Raw genomic sequence first — 21,801 nt, 5'->3', positions numbered from 1 at the left:
ACCCAAATATATCACTGTCGGTACAGTACAGATGTTCGTAGAAACAAGTGCCAAGCACCAACACACAGACTTATACACGGGCTGCACCACCCAATGGCCTACACAGTACACTGCAATTTAGTTAAGATTCCTACCTTTTTGTTTTATTTTGTTACAAGGACAATTAGCCTGACAACACTAACAATGCTGTATGAATAATTTCCAACAATGCTTGCATTAATAGTGGGATTTTGTAAAAAGCATAGCCTTGTAATGAAAATTACAAAGCCTTGTAATTTTCAATAAGGTCTAAAATGTAATCTTTATTTAATTTATGAACATTATTACAACATTATTAAACATTATTAAATTATCATTTTTAATTATAATAATTAGTCTCTCATATTATATCTATAAAATTAGACGCATCAAAATGTTAATTATTATTTCTTACCACTGGAGATCCCTAAAATGCCAACTGGAAAATGAACAGAGCGCGAGTCTTGAGCCATGCTTGTTATTGGATGTCGAATGAGGAAAGCACTTCATACTCACCCTGGACACCCAGTCCTTTGAAGTCACGCCCACCGGAGACAATCGAGCGGCGCACCTTTCCCGGGAGGCAACAGAAAGGGATTTTCCCCAAACCGGTTATCTCTCTAAATCAACAAAATATATATATTTTTTTTACTCTATTGAATACACCTCTTTGTTGGGTAGGCATACACAAAGCGATACTTGTTATTTAGAAGGGCACTTCCTCAATAACTAATGCTCTGATGAGTGGGAGGGAACATTCAAGAATGAGTCAGCAGCCTATAAAACACTGAGCTTCATTGGTAAAGGCAGTATTCACCGGCGCTCTTCAACAGAACCTGCACGTAACTCATCTTCCAGCTGAACAAAGTAACCCTCCAAGGTCAGTGAACTTGACTTTAATATTAGAACGTCGCAAACAAGTTTTCTTACACGATATTGATTGAAAGTTTGAAAACCATGTAGATTAAATGGACCAATTATGTCTTTATTTTAATAGCCTTGGTGTTTAAATCATTTTTGCGTTGCACTACACTTTAATTGTGTCAAAAACAAAGATCTGGGAGTCTGATTCGGGCTGCTTTCACACCAACCGCCGAGGGGAGGCGGTTGTTGTGGTGCGGTCGCTGGAAATTATGAGAAAAAATAGGCTTTCATGCCTTTATTTCCTTGATGCCTATCACCTACTATCTATGGGGTCAGAATAGTCTCATTAATAATGAATGCACAGAGAAGGATTCACAAATGTTTTTTGTAATTTATACATAAATTAGTCTCTTCTAACTTATCCATTTCAATGCACACACAAATGGATATCGGTATGTATAAATGTAAAGTAAATCCATAAACAAAAAGTTTTCTGATTCACATTTCTGATCCACACACAAATGTGGCTTGTTTTAAATAAATGTAATATAAAACCACAAATATATTAATTAAAAAAATATTAGCATTTTTCATCAAAAACGTATTTGAATGTTGTTAGATCTGTATATAAACTGTTAAACTTGAATTAACAAGACGCTTTTCATTTGTGAACTTGTTTGCCTTTGTGTGTGAACTGAACTGTATTTATCTGTGGATTTTTGAGACTCTCCTGACGTCGCTAGATGTAAAAACCCAGTCACTGTAGTCATGTGATTGGCTGAAAACGAGGGAGGCATCCGATTGGCTACAGAGAGTTCCTCGTTGAAACAAATGCATGTCAGGAGAGTCTCAAAAATTCACATATAGGCCTAAATACAGACCAGTTCACACACAAATGCAAACAAGTTCACAAATGAAAAGCGTCTGATGAATTCAAGTTTAACAGTTAAAACTAAGCAAAGTCATGCTAATAGACTCAGCTTTCCCCGTGTTGACACATTCGGAGCAACTAGATACGTAACTAGATACAGTTGCCAAGAACGGTCTCTGTGACGCGTACAGAGGTTTGTTACCTGGCAGCGGTTCTCTGGTGGATTCATTGCTTCGCACCTTTGAATCTTTAATGTGAACATGCCAGGCGGTCAACAGATAAGATGCCATGTCATGCTTACACAGACTCGGAATCAACATTGCTCAAGAAAATTATTCAAACATAATTGAATTACTATAACTGTTTATTTACATTTGCCGATATGAATCTTAAAATGATATGATAGAGAAAAACGTATACAAAACAACATTTTACAAAAATATAATAATAAGTTAAAGAGGGAGTATATAATCAATCAGATAGTTAGTAATTACATTTTGTATCATGTCATATTGAGATGAATGTATTATCGTTATTTCCATATATATTTAATTACATAATAATTAATAAAACAAAATAAACTGTTTGTTCTTCATATACAGTGGATCTGTGTGTGTGCACCCAGATATATTCAGTTCAATGTGTGATGAACGAAGGTTTGACTTACAGGAAACATGGCAAAGCGTGTCGCAGTGCTGCTTTCTGGCTGTGGCGTGTACGATGGCACAGAGATCCACGAGGCTTCAGCCACACTGGTGCACCTGAGTCGTGCTGGAGCCAAGGTATGGGGAAAGTTAAAGGTCATTAGATGGACACATAGCCTCACTGCAGGGACTGGCACGACTGTGACAGTGGTTATTCGTTAAACGATGGGGGGGGGGGGTTCTGGGTTCTTAAGGTACTTGGTCAGAACCAAGAGGCCCACCGTCTACCTGTAGGCATTCAACAAGATCCCTTTGCTCCTTGTGGTCATTTAAAAATGGCTGCTGGGTGACTAAATAGCAAAGGTTAATAGTAAAACTAAGAAATTTATGTTGCAAATAAAATGGGAGAGTCCCGTATCTATCATTGCCTGTATTCTGGTGCCTGAGTCTCTATCTGACAGCAAATACACAGCATCCTCCACTACTTTGGTAACACCATGGTTTGGGCATTTGTAAATGATCCTCCCTCCTCACCTCACCAGGTGAAGATGTTCGCTCCCAACACGGAGCAGATGCACGTGGTGAACCACTGTGAGGGGAAGCCCGTGGAGGGGAAGCGCAACGTGCTGCAGGAGAGCGCACGTATCGCCAGGGGCGACGTGACCGACCTGGCCAAGCTGGACGTGAAAGACTTTGACGCCCTCATCATTCCAGGTGCGATTGGCTCCCAATTCAGACACTACAATGGATCATTCGTAGCTGAACGTTACAGTCGTCGGTTCCGTTAGGCCTATTGAGGCATTATTTATTTATGGTTTTACTTTGTATTTCTTAATGTGTTTAGTTATGTGCAATCATTCATTTCTGATTTTTTTTTTTGTGTGTTAATTTCCACCGATTACCCCTTCCCTTCTTCAGGGGGCTTCGGAGTGGCTAAGAACCTGAGCGACTGGGCGGTGAAGGGGAAGGACTACACCGTCCAGCCCCAGGTGGAGAAGGTCATCAAGGCCTTCAGGCAGGCGGGCAAGCCCCTTGCCATGTGCTGCATCTCCCCAGTGCTGGCCGCCAAGGCTCTGCCTGGCTGCGAGATCACCGTGGGCCAAGACAAAGAGTGTGAAAAGTATGTGTCCTTGTGTTTCACCCGCAGACATGTATGCTATTGCCAATCAATGTTCAGATCAAACCATAGGGCTTCTCGTGGAGAATGGCACTAAAGGGGAGAAATGATGCACCTTGCTGAGGTAAAGGTGTCCTGCGTTATTGTTTAACAGTACACCTAATCATGGGTGTAGTTATTTATAAATGTTTGTATGTATATAAGTATGTATTTATGGATGTATGTATGTATGTGTTTGATCAAAAACGTTCCATGGGTGTGCACCTCTGCCTTTTAGTATTTCGATGTCGTGCCACAAACTAATATTTAAAACAATCAAATAGAATTCGACAACATGTTTTCTTGGCAACACGAAAACCAAATGCTCAATATACCAATAATGTAACAAATGGAAGTAATGAATATATCTAATAATTGTTGGTAGCTGTGGTATAGACCAAATAAACCACTCAGGGGGTCTACTGTTGTAATAAACTTCTACTACTTTCTAGAACATTTTTCAATAATGAACTACTTTGTAATTGAAATGTTGGTTTCCTTTGCACAGGTGGCCCTACGCCCAGACGGCGGGCGTGATGAAGGACATGGGCTGCACGCACGTGAACAAGAACGTTGGAGAGGCCCACGTGGACGTGAAGAACAAGCTGGTCACCACCAGCGCCTTCATGTGCAATGCTGCCTTCCACGAGGTGTTTGATGGCATCGGCGTCATGGTCTCAGAGCTGTTGAAACTGGCCTAGGAAAAGGGCTTTGTGCTTTTGGAATTTTACTCTTTGTTGTTTGAGTGCTGCTAAATGCCCTAAATGTATATGTAAATTGACATTGTTTGGTTTTTACATTGTATGATTTGAACTCAAATTAATCTTTGTGCACCATCCTCAGATGACATTTCGTTTCATCTGTTGATTCAACCAATATGTAATAAACTTTTTGAAATAAGGTGCCGTACTCCACGTGTCTTATTGATTTATGGCAATGTGTCCTTTCACAGATTAAAAATTTGACTCGAAACTATAAAGCCAAGGCTGCCTAAAAGGTCAGTTGTGACCTCTCCAGTTAAGTCAGAAAAGTCTGCAGAAAAGTCGGTGTGCTGTGCTTAAAACAAATATAATTAGTGGACCACTGTTCTAACTTACTTTAAACACTACATTATTTTATGAAAAAGCTTTACTGAAACTTAGCTTGTTTAGAAATATATATATTATGAATCTTGCCAATAGTAAAGTAAACTACAACAGAAATCTGCAGAATAATATATTCACAATTTCAGTGGTACAAATGTGGAGGCACAATGGAACATTTAATCGTTGAAAGCTATAGTAAACATTATTGACCTACATTGTTGACAATATTGATAATGTGTCCCGCCACCATAGAGTAAAGGTCCGCCCACGCTCCCATGAGCGGCATTTAGAAAGGATTCTGATTATTAAAATGATACTTTTATACCTTTTGTTTTGAGTATAATAAATTATCTCTGCCATTCATTTTCTGAGAAACGACTGTTGAGTTTAATTAGTAGGTACATTAATCTCGCGTGGAGCGTCTGAACCATGCAAGGGAATACTGTACTGAGGCAGTGAAATACACACTGAATATGGGACATAATTAGAGGTTTAGAAGGCTGTTGTTGAATGATTCATAAAGTAGGTCATAAGCTTTGTCAGGGTTGAAGCAGGTGGGTTGAGAGTGATGACTGAACATAATATTTTGGACCGCTTCAAGTTGTTTATATTGTTGAACTGTAATTAACTGCATCATCATAGCTTTGGCTGTAGAGTTTTGGTAAATAGAAGTGCCCTATACATGGCAGGTTGATCAAGTGGTGAAGGTGTTGTCAAGTTGTAATGGCTAATCACACTCACACCTGGTGGTATAATACTGCCGTCTTAAAAAAGCTCAGAGTTTCAAGGAGTTTCGGAAGTTGGGACCTTAAGCTCGGAGGAAAGTGCTTTGAACACTCTGTTGGGTCTGAGATTTTGCTAGGACTTTCGTGCGGAAGTAAAGCTACCCGAGTACTCCTTGTTCACGTCACAACAATGGCTGCCCATTACGCTGTTATTACAGTGATAGACTAAACTTGCAGCTGAACTTGCAGCAAGCACTAAGAGGCAAACTTAACACCCATTCTAACATTTGCATTACGATACATTATAGCCTATAATTATAAACGTCCCCTGATCAATTCTCTCTCATGTTCAACAATCGCAAGTAATAATAATAACTGATTCATCTGATTCAGCAAAGAAGCGCAAAGAGGCCCCCTGAGGGCATCCATACATTTTTCCTGGACACTCTTATTTCTGAAGAAGGAAGGTTTATGTAAAGACACGTAAGAGCTTCCGAGTGTTTTGAAGGCGGCATATTTCAACTTTAAGCCCACACATGGCTTAGAAAAGCGCAGTGCGCTTTATAATCTTTTCGTCTCATGTCACCTCGCGTGCTCCAAAACGTGTGTCAAGGTGTTGTCAACCAGGTGTGTGGTCAAACATAACAAGGTTATGATTATCCCAGCTGAAAGGTTTGAATTTGTTGGTTTAGACCCCAACCTGTTAATTAATGACATGTATGTGAAGAAGAATTATTGTACACTTTCATCTATGGATGAAAGTGGAAAATAATAATACCGTTTATTCCTGCTTAGGGCTCATATGGAAACAATGCACACTGCAGGCCTGGGTATGACTTTCTTTTTATTTGACACCAATATAAATGTAGATGAACAAATCACACAGGTTAAGATAAATCAAATCATTGTTCACAGGGCATGCGCATCACAGCAAATACAATATAAGGTGGTCGTTTCATAGACCTAAAGGTCATACCATAACAGTGTATGACTTTTTAATATGTGTAAATATTCAGTTACAGGTAGAAAAGGAAAAGGTTTCAGCTGGAGAAATGATTGAACTGGTCTGTTCCACTGGCCAACACCACTGCATTGAACTTCCTGGGTCGGTCAAGGTCCTATCAGAGGCGGAGTCACAGACAGAGTCAGCCACTCACAATGATGGACACAAAGACGAGCAGACGGCATTACCCATGTGCATGACCATGACCTCATCATTGACATCACAGTGGAACGGCTCACGGTACTCACATGGATGGGGTAGGCAAAGGGTGGGACGTAACGGATCACCAGACCACAGCGCCTCCTCTGGGACATGTTGGGGTCACTGGCGTGAACCAGGAATCCGTCATGGATCTACAAAAGTCGCCAAAGAACAGTGAATATATAATACAGGCCGAAAGCCATTTCTTTAATTGTGAGACTGCACCAATTACAAACGAGAGGCCGGATGGGCCATTTTTTATTCTTTATCTCTCACACATACACATGTGAAATGCTCTCAGGTACACAGAAAATTCTTTAAAGGAGACATATCATGGGGTTTTCACAACAAGTAAACATTGACCAATGAGCTGTCAGACTGAACCACAGCATGGAGGAGAAGGGATTGTTTTGCCGTTGGCGGACTCCTGGAGCTCTATATCTATATGATAAAATATAATATAATAATAATAATAATAATAATAATAATAATAATAATCATAATATTATATATAATATTATTATTAATAGTCCAGCTGCTCCGGCGGGCGTCCTCTGGAAGCTGAAAAATCCAGTCGAGGTAGCTCGGCGGCAGTCCGGCAGCTCAGCTCCGGGAGTACAATTCCTTTCTCCTCCATGTCTCCTCCTCCGGACTGCCGCCGAAGCTTCAGCGGCAGTCTGGCAGCTCTGGCGGTACCGCCAGCAGAGAAAGGGATCGTGCTCCTGGAGCTGAGCTGCCACCGAGTTCCCCCCGCCGGAGCTGCTCGTCCGCTGGTCCATAAAATCTTAGCTATGCTCTGATTGGAGGGGAGTGGGGAAGTTGGAGGTAATATTCAACTGTGCCCCTACGTAGGCTTGATTATTATTTCAGAAATGCATATTTCACTCAAAACATTATGTACAGACTTTTTTCAAAGTTTGTATGCGTGTGGGAGCACCAGAGACCCAAAAAAACACCCCAAATCCCAGGAAAAGTGTTGTTTTCATAATAATCCCCTTTAACGTAGTATTGCATAGTATGTAGCTAACTACTAAGTAATCTTTGTAGTATTTGTGAGAATCATTATAGGAACAGACTTTCGCGAGTATATATGAGCAATTCCCCTGTGTTTATGAGAGAGAGGTAAAGTTAGCTTTGGTAGCCCTGCCCATTCTGCCGGCGATTTAAATTTGCCTTGCAGAAGGTTCTGGAGAAGAGCAATTAATTTCTTTCTGCTTCCGATACATTTAAATGGGAGCCAATCACCGAGCGGGCTTCTCCCACCCCTGGTGCGCTATTGGCTGGTTTAACACAAGGACGACAGGGAGACAGTTGAACTAGGCCCGATGATCACGCCTCTTGAGCTGACGAAAATGACCGCAGCTTCCCCAGACCAACGTCACCGTGCGACCTACGATTGAGCTTGGTCTGGCAATAGCCAGGCTAGGGTAAAGTATGAAATACAGCCAAGGCCTCTCATGCAACAACAAACTGTCATCACTTACAGACATCTGTCCGGCCAACAGGGGACAGAGGACAGCCTTCCCGCTGTCCACCAGGTGCTCAGGGATCTCCTGGTTGACCGACAGCATGTTGCCATGGCGCTTAGCTAGCTCATGTGGTAGCATGCCGCTGCGGTGAGTCCCTATACGGGCAATGAGGTGGCACTGGTATGAACATTATTTTGTATGAAAAAGAAAGAATGAAAATAATAAATGAAAAATTGATACAATGACAGAATGAAAGAACGAAGGCACGAGAAAGAAAGATAGAAGAAGAATGAAGGAACGAGAAGAAAATAAAGTTCTGATGTGCCAATGGGGCTTATAGATCTAGCACACATTAGAACCAAGGCAGAACAAGGCCAATAAACACAGCGAGTGATAGAAGAGTGTCAGAAGAGACCAAACAAAAAGCTGTGTTACCTGGTATAACCTTCAGCGCTCCGTTATCCTCCAGCGAGTCGTCCAGGGCCAGCCACACAGAGAGCACCGGTCCTCCATCGATGCCCCAATACCTGTACACACAAACACACCCAAAACCCAGTTACCCAACCACCATCCCACCAAGTCTTGTGGAAGCCAGACCCCATCCTGGATGCATAGTGTACCTCATGTCCTGATGCCAGGCCACAAAGGGGAGCTGGTCTTCTGGGACGGTCCCATCGGCCTGATCCGTCGTGGCAGCACCAGCGCCGGATGTCGGGTATTTACAGATAAAGCGGGAGTCAAGCAGTAGGACATCGGGGCCCACGACGGACTTGATGGCCTCCAGCAGCCGGGGGTTCTTGGCCAGAGCCATCACCCATTGGTACTGCAGGTGGACATTGTGCAGGCTGTACTGGGTGTACTCCTTACCTGCCGTGTAAGGAAGGCGTCGAGTTGCGTCAGTGCTAGTTATAATAGAGTTAGTAGCGGTTAAACTCTGGTTATCGGTTCTGTGGAGTTTGTAAGGCAATATAAGAATTGGCTGCACACACACAGACACACACACACACACACACAGACACACGCACGCACGCACGCACACGCACACGCACACACACACACACACACACACACACACACACACTCCTACATCAGTCCTTCTTGTGGTAAGCCTACTCACCAAACTCCTCCTCCAGGGCAGAGAATGCCTGCCTGGCGTCCGACAGCTCCGCAGGGCTCAACACAGGCAGCCCTGAGACGTAACCCTGCTGGTTGTAGGTGTCCTGTAGCTTTTGTGCACTCATCTCTGCTTCTGCTGTTCTTGCTCCTGTATTCAACTAGAAAAACAGCGACCCCTTTGTTAGCATTCACTGCTAAATAGAATCTGTTACTTGCTAATTTAATCTGTTTTGTACGCAGACCGGGAGGACGTGCCATGGGAGTCTTTTTCTTATAAAGAGCGCATGCGTTTTCTTTTTGGGACGGGGCAATTAAAACAAACGCTTTAAGGGAAAGCCGGCAAATTGCAAATGATCAAGCATGTTGTGAGACTATAGACACAATATCGAAAGTTATTTGAACCTGTAGGCCTATTGTAGGGTATAGGGCTAGGGCATGGTTGGGTACTTAGGCCTATATATTCCCCCTATTGTGTCGAACTTTTGACCACATAATTTCTATGTAAAGATGAGTTCTGCATGCTGCCCGACCGTCCAGGGAAGATCATCATTACTACACGTACGGGACTCTATACCGGTGATCACGGCTTAGGTTTCCCGTATCAGATAGCTGAATATCTGTTGATTGTACAATAGCCTATCTTTCTAACATAAAATAAAAATAAAATTGAGTTGTGATATTTTATAATACATTATACGAATACTAGGCTACATATGCCCACATAGCCTACATTGGCATATGCGGCCCAGACCACCTCCGAATGTGGTCTTAGCGGTCTGATCCTAATACATCCCCAATGCGTCTTCTTCACACTAGCTGTTCACTTGTGATCGGATCACCCAAGACGCGTAGTAATGTCAAGTGTGAACAGATAACTTGAGAGGGGGAAAAAATATTAATTGAAAATTAAATATTTTTGTCATATATTATTATTGTTGTGATTATTATTAGCAGCATTACACCTACACCTATTATTACCAATTATTGAATGACTTACCTCTTTCAGAATCATTACTTATTACCAAAACCAAAGGAGGTTAAACATCCAATGGTAGGCTATGGCACACAGCACCCTACCTGTGTGTTTCTCTCCGTGTGCAGCCTTTCCTTATTGCCTTCTCTGGAACCTCACCCTGTGCCCGGAAAATCTTTGGGAGTCAATTGACAAGTTGCGGAAGCTGTTCTATTTTTTTCAGCCTAAAAGTGTGTATTCATTGTGGGACTTTACAGGGAAATAGAACAACTAAACAAGATCATTATCAAAGACAGGCAGGTAAGTTCCCATCTGTCCGCACAAAGCATTCCTTCCTGGCCGACAGAACCGCATGGAACCTTAGTTTCAGTCAAACAGGCCTGGTGATGAATCCATGGCTGAAGGCTCTCTTTATGTGGGTGCTTTAAAGGGGCAAAGGGATAAAATTAAACATGTAGGCCTAATATTAGACAGAATGAAGGATCAAATATGAAGAGTGCGTGTGTTAAGGGTGTGGATGGATTTGGGAATTATTGTTTTGGGGGAAAATCCCCGATATCAGGTGCGCTGGCAATGCACCAGTTGCTATTCACATGAAGAAATAAGTAGGCTATTCAGGGACGCATCTCTCAGTATGATTGTTTGTGAGCATTTTATTGAAATGTCATCATCCGGACCTCATCAACATATCACATTGACTCGGTCGAGGCTTCTGTCTATGTATGAGAATGAGTTATTGTTACACACACACACACACACACACACACACACACACACACACACACACACACACACACACACACACACACACACACACACACACACACACACACACACACACACACACACACACACACACACACACACACACGGCATAACATAAATATGATGGCATAATTTATATGAATTGTCAAAAAATATATAGGTATTATTATTTAAACAAATTAAAAAATAATAATAATAATTCGCTTTACATGATAGTAACATTGTAAGAGTTGGATTAATGTCTAAAGATTAGGGCCTATATCATTCTAGATTTTTAATAATCGGAGCTCGTCAGGGCCCCGGTTATAATCTCGGATCCAGTCCTCCAATTGGATGGCTGAATGTCTTGGGGGAGACGGCACAGAGCCTGGGGCGGATCTAAGTATATTTATAAAGGGACTAGTCCAGGGGCTGGTGATTTGAAACCTTTAAAGACACTTTACGACTATTTTCCAGTATTCGCTTTTAATAGCCCATTCATGATTGGTCTTCACAAATGTGAGCGAACGAAATATAATCGCCCCTTTCAGACAGATTTGAGATCGATATTATTTTAGATCAGTAATTTGGGTAATTTAGGATCAGTAATCTAAATTCTCATTCGAGAGAGTACCGATGTAACATTGATTGGGACTATGCGGATGGTTTTGTCCTTGAGCTCTCTCTCCACTGTGCGTTCCTTTGTCGCCACCTGGAGGTTTTTGCTCGTTATTGCAGCGATGAACAAGTACGGCATCCTTGGTGGGGGAATTCTTTTTCCCAAGCAGACGTTGCAGTACCTGCTTGTCTGACCGCTCTTTTCTGAAGTCATCCTCATAGACCTTAAGCTGCCGCGTGCATGACAAATATGTTGGGGTTAATTGAGAAAATGAGGCACAAATAAAACGTTAAATGTAGAGAAAGACATATGGCCGACAGAACTGATACAATTATTTTATAATATTTTCTATCAAAGAACGAACCTGCTCTTGCAACAGCGCCACCTGTTGACGCATTTCCTCTCGTTTCCTCCTCAACCTCCGGTTTTCTTGCAATGTGTTTTTGTGGTCCTTGTGTTCTGTCTGAAACTCTGCTTCATAGATCTGCGTCTGGTGACACAATATTAAATTGATTTAATATTTACCATGTTTCTCATTCTACCGTCATCACGTTCCCATTTCCGGTGATTCATTAATTATCACCACTGGGTGGCGCCAATTGACCACCAAAACAACGCGAGTAGCCCTAAACTCCCACAGCCCACAAATCTTCCCCTGGCAACAGCGGCGATGACAACAGCACCTTCCTATCACAATAAAGAGAATAAAGCAAAACATTTAGGATTCGGGAACCGGCAACAACCCACCTGACATCTCAGGGCCTGAAGCTGCTCCTTCAGATCCTGGTCTCCGTCTGGTCGGTACTGCGTCCCCATGTCAGGCGGTCCTGCCTCCGGGTGATTGAACGGGGAGAAGCAAGAGGCATAGGAGGAGGAGGAGGGGTGGAAGCCGCCTTGAGTTCGGGACCCTGAGCCGTAGCTGGCGGATTGGGGGGCGGGGGTAGCTCGGATATCAGAGGAGGGGGACACAGTGGGCTCTGGGATGTGGACGAAATCACGGAGACCCTGTGGGACGGACACGGAAAGAAACCAAGGGGGGGATTTGAAAGGTGATGAAGGTCATGGGTAAACTTAATCACACACACACGCACTGATGGAGCTCAGCAGAGAGAATAAGCACCTGTTGGTCGGCGGTGCGGTCTGTGCGGGCTGTGTGGGCGGTATTGGCGTGCTTCTGGGCCCTTCTGCCCTCCAGCTGGCGGATGTAGTCCTGCAGGTCCTGGTTCTTCTTCAGCTCCTGTAGGAGGCTCTGCTCGTAGTAGTCCCTCGTACTCTGCAAATCGCAATGAATCCACGTTAAACACGGGACAATGTATGACACACATGCTGCCGTATGCTCAGCGTGAGGCTGTGATTTACAAACTATGTTCACTGAAAGGCTTAATTAATTCCTGTTAAACATGGGACAATATCTATACATCTTGCATGATGACAATTATACGTTAAATTGTAAGATTTGATCGATTATGATTTAATGTTTTAAATATGTCTTGCTTTATTAGACCCTTTTATCCAGTGTGTTTGACTGGGAATTTTAGAGAGATGGCAGGAACAGGTAGGGGTTATGAATGTTGCTCAACAACTGCGCACAACGGGTTTCAAACCCAGAACTCTGCCTAGAGTGTATGTGCGTCTTAACCTGTTGGTTCTCCACTCTGAGCAGCAGTCGTTTATTCAGCTGTTTAGCAGCCGCGGTCTCCTGAACCAGAGACTCGAGCCTCTGCTGCAGGTCCGCGGTGGCGTGGCGATAGACCCTGTCCCACTCTTCGTTCAGCTTCATCAGCTGAAACATCGTTTTTATCATAATTATCATCATCATCATCATCAGCAGCAGCAGCAGCAGCAGCAGAAGCAGCACGGACCTCAAATTCACTAGCGTCTGATCTGTGGTGTTGTGTAAAAATAGGTTACGCAAATCTTCCACTGCATAATGTTGTTTAAGATGAAAAAAGTACAAAAAATCGAATACATTATAAAGAAAAATGTAGTCACCGTCGTGTTATAATAAAATCAATAATATTCTCCATAATGTAATAATATTAGAATTATTATAATATATTATATAATATATCATTGAAAATAGTACTATAATTATTACACTGAAAATGACATTTTATTGTTGTTACTTCTCTGCTTCAATGGAGCATATAACCTTGAAGATAAACATGTTGTGGGTCAAGATCAAAGACTGTCAAACTTAGGTCGCATCCAACCACTGGGAGCCACCTATAGGCCGTTAGAGGAACTTCACGTTGGTAGCTTCCAGACGGGATCACAAACAGGTGGTCACGGCTGCCGCTTTGTCAAGGTGGCCAAGAAAGGCTGTGTGAGTGTAGCATTGTTTATGATGTGTACCTCCTGGTTGACTCTGCGTAGCTCCAGGTTCTTGTTGAGCAGGAGGAGTTTCTCTTGGTCGCCCGATGTGACCGACATACTCTCGCTGACATGGGAGAAGTTCTCCTCAGCAGTCCCAAATCTCTCCTCTCCATCACACACTTCCTTCAGCCTGTAATACGCATGCACACACACACACACACACACACACACACACACACACACACACACACACACACACACACACACACACACACACACACACACACACACACACATACACACACACACACACGCAGAGTGGTGACCAGTGTCATTAATAATATTGAACACATGCTCTTGTCAAAAATAACATTCAACTCCCCCTCACACAGAGCTCTGAGAGGGATTCAGATACGATACGATGGGAGCAATTATAAACAAACCCGCGGACACACACACACACACGCACGCACGCACGCACGCACGCACGCACGCACGCACACACACACACACACACACACACACACACATGTCACACACACACACACACACACACACACACACACACACACACATACATGTATGCTGGTGTCTCCAAACTAAGGGTATTATGCATATAATTTACTGAAAACATGGGTTTATGCAGTAAAAAGGTCTGTCCTCTGCATGTCTTATCCCTTGATTGGTATTATGAATTCCACAAGTCTTATCTCATGGTTATAGATTAATTTGAGTAGCAAGACAATCAGCCAGACGTGTTTCCTTTGTACAATCTATAAATCCCTTAACGCAAGTCAGAAAAAAGTCGTAGTTTTGTTTATCAAGCGAGACTGATATAGAGGAAGAGGTTCAACCGATACGAAATAAACTGAAGTAAGAGTGGCGATGACCTTATTATGAGCTGGTGACACATGGTAACGTTTGATGCATACAGGCTGGCGTTTCAAACCCACAAACCCGTGCCTCATTATCTCTCTCGGTAGGACTTTTGCATTGCATCTTTCCTTTTAACCGATCAAGAAGGCTGCCTGCTAGGTTTCAAATTGTATATAAGTGACATGGCCCAGATAAGGAAATTAAAAAGATGAATTATATGCTTTCAAGCATATGAGCATCTTCTGGAGGAACACCATATGGTCACCTCTTCACCCTGAGGTACAATATATCTCCTTATGGTTCATCAAAGGCTAAAAACAACCCACCATTTTCTTCCTACCCATAAAGTAATGGCCACATAACACGTCCATGGCATTTAAATCTGTATTCACTGCTGTGTTAAAACCGGTTTACATTAGTTCAACTACAACTGTTCCTTCGTAATGGTATGAACTTGGTTACATGTTTTCATGGATTTTCCTCGTTTTTAATTGATCATTTTATGTGATTATTGTGACATGAAAAGAACAATAGAGGTTTTGGTTGTTTATATTTTGTTGTAGGCCTATATATTCTTATTATACTACATGTCACCATATATTGCAACATTCTGGTTGTTGGATCCATAGTACATGCTTTCAGACATACCTCATCAAATGTAGGCCTACCACATGGTGTGAATGATTAGGTTGTGAACAAACATGCCATCATCTTCCATCATTATATTACTCTTTTTGAAAGTTTAACACAACCCTCATAAAATCCCCAATATAGATAACCAAATTCAGCCTGTCTCGAAAGACATCAAACAGCCCCCCACCCAGCAGACTTATTAAAACCTTTCACACTTCAATGTGTATACCTTTCCATATTTGACAGTGCCACAATGAAGAAACTCGAGCCATACATACCCAGGTTTCAGCGTGTGTTCAGGTTCCTGGCTCCGTGGGGGACGGCTGCTTTGGCTCATACTAGTAAAATCATTCTCTGTTGCTGACGGTAAGGGTGACGACGGCAGTGACAGCAGTGCCAGCGATACATCTTCCATGGTGTGACAGATCGCTCACAAAACCACCCTCCGACCAAATGAGCAAATAAGAAACATGCAAATGTGAAGATAAAGACGAATGGATGCTGTTTGTAAAATCTGGGGCTAACACACAGGATTGTAGGGTGGTAGAGTAAATATGTTTTAGTCAGTTGTCGAGTTAACCCAAAGAGGAAATGGACTAGAATGTCCTCCGCATGCTGTTAAATTAAGTTTGAGAAAAGGAAGTTGAAAAAAAGTGTTACGTGTCTGGGTAGGAACTTTGGAAACTCCATTCATGCATAGCAACGATAGGCTGATGTGTTTATGTTTAAGGGTGTGTGGGCAAGTTCACCTTATGCTGTTTGTGTGTGTGTGTGTGTGTGTGTGTGTGTGTGTGTGTGTGTGTGTGTGTGTGTGTGTGTGTGTGTGTGTGTGTGTGTGTGTGTGTGTGTGTGTGTGTGTGTGTGTGTGTGTGTGTGTGTGTGTTTGTGTGTGCGTTCGTTTACGTAAGGGATTTATTCCACTCATACCACAGTTACCAACAATGATTAGATATTACTTTCCTCTGACATTTCTCTTTATTGACCTAATCAGCTGAAATCGTAATATTCTTCCGGGTGCTTTGAATATATGGGTTCTGTGTTAGGGGAACATCGATGGTCGATGGTTGTATTGCCCATTGTTGTTTATGTTTGACTTCTTGTAGAGCATTGATTCAGAACTGTTTAAAGGCAGAGGTGTTCTGCTATTGAAAAATAATGCATACCCATGGAAAACATATTGACCAATCAGGATCTAGTATCTAATAATGTTGTGTGCATATGTCTGTGTCTGTGTAGTTGCTTTTTCAAGGCCCATACGTGAAAGTATCAGGTGAAGAAAAAAAACTAAAAATCATTAAAAACGTAACTTTGCCTAGTAACTGCTTTATGCTATTCCGTTCACGCGTGTATGCAATGAGTGCTGCCACAGGTTAATTATCCAATCACACAGTCAGCCAAGGCAAATCATGTGAATTAAAGAATTTGGGATGATTATGTTGCAATCGGCTCGGCAGAAGCAGACTTTTATTTAAATGGAGGGAGGGGAAGTTAATTTATCAGCTAATCATGCTGTATGTTCCCCATTACTGTTCCCCAAGGCCTATGGGACCATAAAACGTGTACAGAAGTGTTGACTCATTAGCCAATAAAAATGATTAAGTGCAGCATGTTTGGGCACAAATGAACCAAACACCACATTCTGTAGACAAATTGCACATTAACCGTTTTGTGTATGAGGTTTCAGTTCAGTCAGTCAGACAACACTCAAACTTTTTTATCTCCAAAAGAAATGCTTTACTTGGACTTTGACGACGCCCTGACCTGAGGGTTAAAAGAGAAAACACTCCATCTCCAACACCAAATTAAAAAACAGCTAGCGCCTGCTGGCCGGCCGGCCCACAGCCCTCTCTTGTTCCCTTTCATCTGCCCACATGTCTAACCAGGCCACGGGCCTCCGTCTGAGACTGACGAGCATTATGAATAGTGCTGCGTCAAGCTCTGGCTTTGGCTGAGAGCTCCAGAGGACGCAGCCATGCGATGCTTCTATCGATCCAGAGGCCTTTGCCGACGTCCTGGACGAATGGGCTGGCGTCCACACCTGGGCAGGCAGGGGTTGAATCTGAACCCGACAGGGGCCAAGGGCTCCTTGGAGAGGGGGGTGACCCACAAGGACAATATCAATAACTTGAAGAGTCAACCTATGTGTTTCACATGATCCACCATGTTGTCTGGACAGTTTGTATATGTGTGTGTATATGTGTGTGTGTTTGTTCGATGTGTTAGAGTGGTATATTTTTGTAGGTAAATAGTCAAGGTTGCAGGTAAACAAGCTAAAAAAATAAAGTTATTAAGAAATGTCCGGACTGCAGAGGATCTTACAACGTATTATGGACTTTAAAAAGTAGAATTCTTGTAATCCCTCTCAAACTTTTTGGCCCGTGGGATCCAATCTATGCACTTGCACTTGTAGAATGTTCACCCCTTACATATTATTATTATTATATATTATATACTATATCGACTAATACAACACTTTGGAGTGTGTGTGATGGATGGCTTGTATAAGCAGCCTCACCCGGCACATAGTGCAAGACCTGATGAAACTGATGAAAGGCATACTGCTGCATCCCTTCATCATTGCTGGGGGTCACGGCAACCATAGCGTGTAGGTGTGTAAGTAAAATGTCCGAGGCTGTTGGAGTGCTGCTGAAGGTAGATCTAAGGAGGTTTGGATGAATGGATGTCGATTTTCTTCCAGTGTCCATTCTGAACATTGAGACATGGCCTTTGATGTATGTAACGACTAACATGAATCCTATTATTTTCACAATCCCCTTTGCAGGAAATGGGAGAGGCTAAGCCTGCTGCGAAAGAGCAAAAACAAAATAAAAGTGTTCTGTGGTTAATACAGGAAGATTCAATTGATTTTAAGTCAAAACAAGAGCAGTCTTGCATAATTGGTTATATTTTAAAGTTTGCTGTTCAAGATTCACTAACTTTCCTTTGTATGTAAGACCCTGGGCTGCTGCTTGGACAGCTCTGTAGACGACCAGCTCTGAAAGGACTTCACGCTCGGCAGGATGTGCCCCGTTCTGTCTTATTAATAGCACACTTCAAATCAATTATATAAATTTGGAAAAATAATTGTATTTTCTTTTCCTGAATCTGGTTTGATGCAGTTTGGGGGTGGGGTGGGGTGGTGGGGGGAGTTGTGCTGCAGTGCTGCAGATTGTTGTGCTGTTGTTGTGCTGTTGTGCTGCAGATTAAAACTGATTCAGATCGAACCTTGTCTGGAGCAGCCCAGATAATATTAAACATGTTTCATATTTACGACATGTAATCGGCATGGCCCGGTTCCAATCCTGTAAATCTCCAGGAATATATACGTTTATTTTCCTGGTCTAGCCTCCTTCAATCCTCGAGGGTTGGCAAGCCTACTTGTTATGTTTGGAAATGTAAATGGTTGGCAGCAATGCTCATTTAGATTGTAGGAAGTCCAGGCGTTTTTAGATATGAGCCTGTACTCAGTAGTCCATTGACTTCAATAGGGGTTGTAGTATCATACATAGATATATATAAAAAATCTCTTTTAATGCTGCATAATTTTCCAGTTTGTTTCCATCCATCCTTCTTGCTTTATTCCACCTGACAAAGTCTCCTTCCTCTATGGCCCCTCAGGGGCCCTTGCTCATGGCAACTCCTAATAGTTCTCGGTTTCATTTCCATCAAGCACATAGTCATTCTCTCTGTGCATGTCTCAGAATAAGTAGGAAGAGTGGATCTTTGATTTATTCCACTTCTGACCATTGCTAAGGGGGGAAAACGCCCTCTGTGTGTCGTGCATTGTGTGCACTTTGATGGCCTATACTGCACATGCGCACACCCCGTGAACACAAACACGTTGACAATCGCTCTGGGGTGTAGGCACTTGGCATTTCTCAGGTGTTTTTACAAAGGTTTTGAACAATGTTCAGCATGAGCTGAAATCTGGGGGAACGGTATTTTTTCTGTTATAGTTTCAAATCAACACAGTGAACACTGACCACTTTATACATATCCTTATATTACAATCCCCTTTTGAAAGCCATGTCTACTCGCAAAACAGATTTCTTTGGTAAACACCCGTTAAGAAATAGGAAAGGAGTAACTCCGCCCCCTTCATCTTTCTCTGTGTTCTCCCCTCCCTATAGTTCTGCTATAACATAGTAGGGATCCAGGATCTGACATTATCACTGCTAACTGGTCACTGGTTACTCATACAACCTGGTCTGGAGAGGTCAAGCGTTAATCTAACGTTTGTCCATAGCAAGCTTCAGTCCAGCAACACTCAATGTATACAGTGATGTTCCATGGGTGGGATAGGATTGGGAATGTCCTTGTTTTTCCCCCAGAGCAGAAGATGATGTTCCAGGTATTCTTGGTCACCTGCTAAGCTAGTGTTTGGCTAATTTTCTGATAGCTGACAGCAGCTGAAGCGAAGCCAAACAGCACCCTGCAGGGAGGGCCCAGCCCGTCACGAGAGAAGAATGGAGGTACTGCTCTGCCATCAGTATGTGGCGCTACCTACGGAGAAGGACGCTCCTGGAAAATGCATTAATTTCCGATTAACTTCCGCTCTTTGAGTGACAACTAAGGGGTGGGGGTGGGGGGGGGTGGGGGGGGGGGACTAAGGGGGGGGGGGATAGGGCTTAGTGGTCACCTGTGTCAATCTGCGTCACTGAAAAAAATAGAAGCCTTTGTAGTTATTATGTTGTTATGTTGTTCTGGCATTTTGCTTGACTACCAAAGCGAAACCTAGCCTCTATCGTATATGATTATTTATGTGCGTATGTGTGAATGTGTGTGGGGGGTGTTTGACCGCAGCTCTTTTTAATGTGTCCATGCAAGCGTGCACGTGAGGGTGAGTGCGGGCATGCACGTGTGTGGGTGTGTGAGTGTGATTCACTGCTCCGCTGCTGAGTACTGCATGACAGCCTGCTCGTCTGTAACCACGAGTTCCTGTTCCAGTTACTTTGACATTTAACAATAACAGTCAACAATAACGGCATCATTTGCAGCTGCCAACTGTTAAGAGATTAACAGGGCAAGGCAGTTTGCATGCATTATTGTGAATATCTAAGCCATAAAGACAAGAAAAAAAAAAGGCATGAGAGGGACCGTAAGCCTAAGCAATTAATCCTTGGAAACAATTAATGTGAGGGAAATTACTCCATTCATTCTCCATTACTACAAGAGATAAAAAACACTCTATTTCTTTCTTTTAGTCTGCAGTTCATTGGCTGAAACATTTCTGGCTTTTTGAATGGACTTTCTCAGGCTGAGCCATCTGCAAACGATAGTTCCATTCCACGCCGTAGCCTGGTTGAAGAAAGGCGGGAAGTTTTAGAAATAGGTGAGACTTGTGTGTGAGATTCATTTTTTCATGATTGGTGTAAAAGCAAAATTTTCGCACCAGCCACCCAGTTCCATGGAGACACAGGTTTGTTTTAATAAATAAAAACATAACACCTCTGAGTTCAGAACCTTTGGAGCTAATAGCTGGCTATGGCCATGGTTCAAAGATGGATGGCCCGTGTGTAGTGGTTCTCTCCAGAGTGTCTGGACAATTGTATACGCATTGTCAACTTACATGAGGGCTTTTAAAGTAGAACTCATCATTCTACACACGTTGCTTCGGTAATGTTCCTATGGAAATATTTATGAAGGAAAAAAAAGACTGTCAATTAATATTTGACAGATCGGTCAGTCTTCCTTTTTCCTTCAAAATAAGACTCATTTGAGGGTTATTGGATGGGAATTGTGTCGGTCAAATAATATTTGGCCGACACAATTCCCCTTCAATAACCCTCAAATGACTAGTCTTGCAATTCAGACACTGAGAGTAATATAAAATGCAAACAAAGCACCCAGTCTTCTAACAATTTGCTTATGACAAACAGAACAACAGTGAAGTCAACACTGCTAGTACAAGCAAAGTGAATGGGAAATCTCTCACATTCACTCTCGAGTGAATGCCATTCGGTCATCCAGCGGTTTTGTTTACCCATTTCCTTCCTGTTCAAGGTTGTTGGAAGGCTGCAAACTCTGGTACTTTTATATCTACACTTCCTTTCAAGTGCATGCTTCATAGAGAAAGAGAGAAAGGGCAAAAGTCATGTAAGGGAGGGGAGAGAGAGCGAGCAAATGAGAGAGAGAGAGGGAGAGAGGGGGGAGAGAGGGGGGAGAGAGTGGTTAAGACACAGAGAGATGAGTTAGTGTGTGTTGTGGACACACGGATGAAGGTCATTTCGAACGCTTGAGCTTTCAATCATTTAAAAGTTTTTCATTTAAGTTTTTTATTAAGAAGGGTATTTAAGGAAACGTGTTGTGAAATGAATGTGAATGAGGTGAAAACACCAAATTCATATGCTGTTTCATAATTTTATATTACATTTTCTTTTGCAGAATTCCCAGTAAAACAAGACAAATGAGACAACTAGCTCTCAATAAATCATATTGGACCGCTTATTTAAGCCGTATCATCACAGCAAGTAGCTTCCTGTCATGAC

General features: G+C 42.5%; 3 protein-coding genes across 3 annotated transcripts; 1 reads left to right on the top strand and 2 right to left on the bottom strand.

Annotated features, from left to right (window-relative positions):
- Positions 1-550: 550 nt before the first annotated feature.
- Positions 551-4,452, top strand: LOC130390498 (glutamine amidotransferase-like class 1 domain-containing protein 3, mitochondrial). Its single transcript, XM_056600489.1, has 5 exons — positions 551-898; positions 2,423-2,535; positions 2,940-3,111; positions 3,316-3,517; positions 4,062-4,452. The coding sequence occupies exons 2-5, from the start codon at positions 2,428-2,430 to the stop codon at positions 4,252-4,254; spliced, it is 675 nt and encodes a 224-aa protein (XP_056456464.1). The 5' UTR covers positions 551-898; positions 2,423-2,427; the 3' UTR covers positions 4,255-4,452.
- A 1,744-nt stretch (positions 4,453-6,196) lies between these two features.
- LOC130391034 (L-threonyl-[L-threonyl-carrier protein] 4-chlorinase-like) lies at positions 6,197-10,243 on the bottom strand. Its single transcript, XM_056601219.1, has 7 exons — positions 10,150-10,243; positions 9,154-9,310; positions 8,657-8,903; positions 8,472-8,563; positions 8,052-8,191; positions 6,615-6,719; positions 6,197-6,481 (listed from the first exon to the last, which is right to left on the bottom strand). Exons 1-7 carry the CDS (start codon positions 10,162-10,164, stop codon positions 6,404-6,406), a joined length of 834 nt encoding a protein of 277 aa, XP_056457194.1. The 5' UTR covers positions 10,165-10,243; the 3' UTR covers positions 6,197-6,403.
- A 94-nt stretch (positions 10,244-10,337) lies between these two features.
- Positions 10,338-15,932, bottom strand: si:ch211-153b23.7 (uncharacterized). The gene is made up of 7 exons (XM_056601218.1): positions 15,592-15,932; positions 13,844-13,994; positions 13,128-13,271; positions 12,609-12,761; positions 12,236-12,493; positions 11,853-11,978; positions 10,338-11,717 (listed from the first exon to the last, which is right to left on the bottom strand). Exons 1-7 carry the CDS (start codon positions 15,726-15,728, stop codon positions 11,472-11,474), a joined length of 1,215 nt encoding a protein of 404 aa, XP_056457193.1. The 5' UTR covers positions 15,729-15,932; the 3' UTR covers positions 10,338-11,471.
- Positions 15,933-21,801: the final 5,869 nt, after the last annotated feature.

Source organism: Gadus chalcogrammus, chromosome 10, assembly GCF_026213295.1.
Source record: "Gadus chalcogrammus isolate NIFS_2021 chromosome 10, NIFS_Gcha_1.0, whole genome shotgun sequence".
In the NCBI taxonomy this organism is placed as follows: Eukaryota; Metazoa; Chordata; class Actinopteri; order Gadiformes; family Gadidae; genus Gadus; species Gadus chalcogrammus.
Note: the sequence above shows the minus strand (reverse complement) of the source record. Positions and strands in the feature narration are given on the sequence as shown.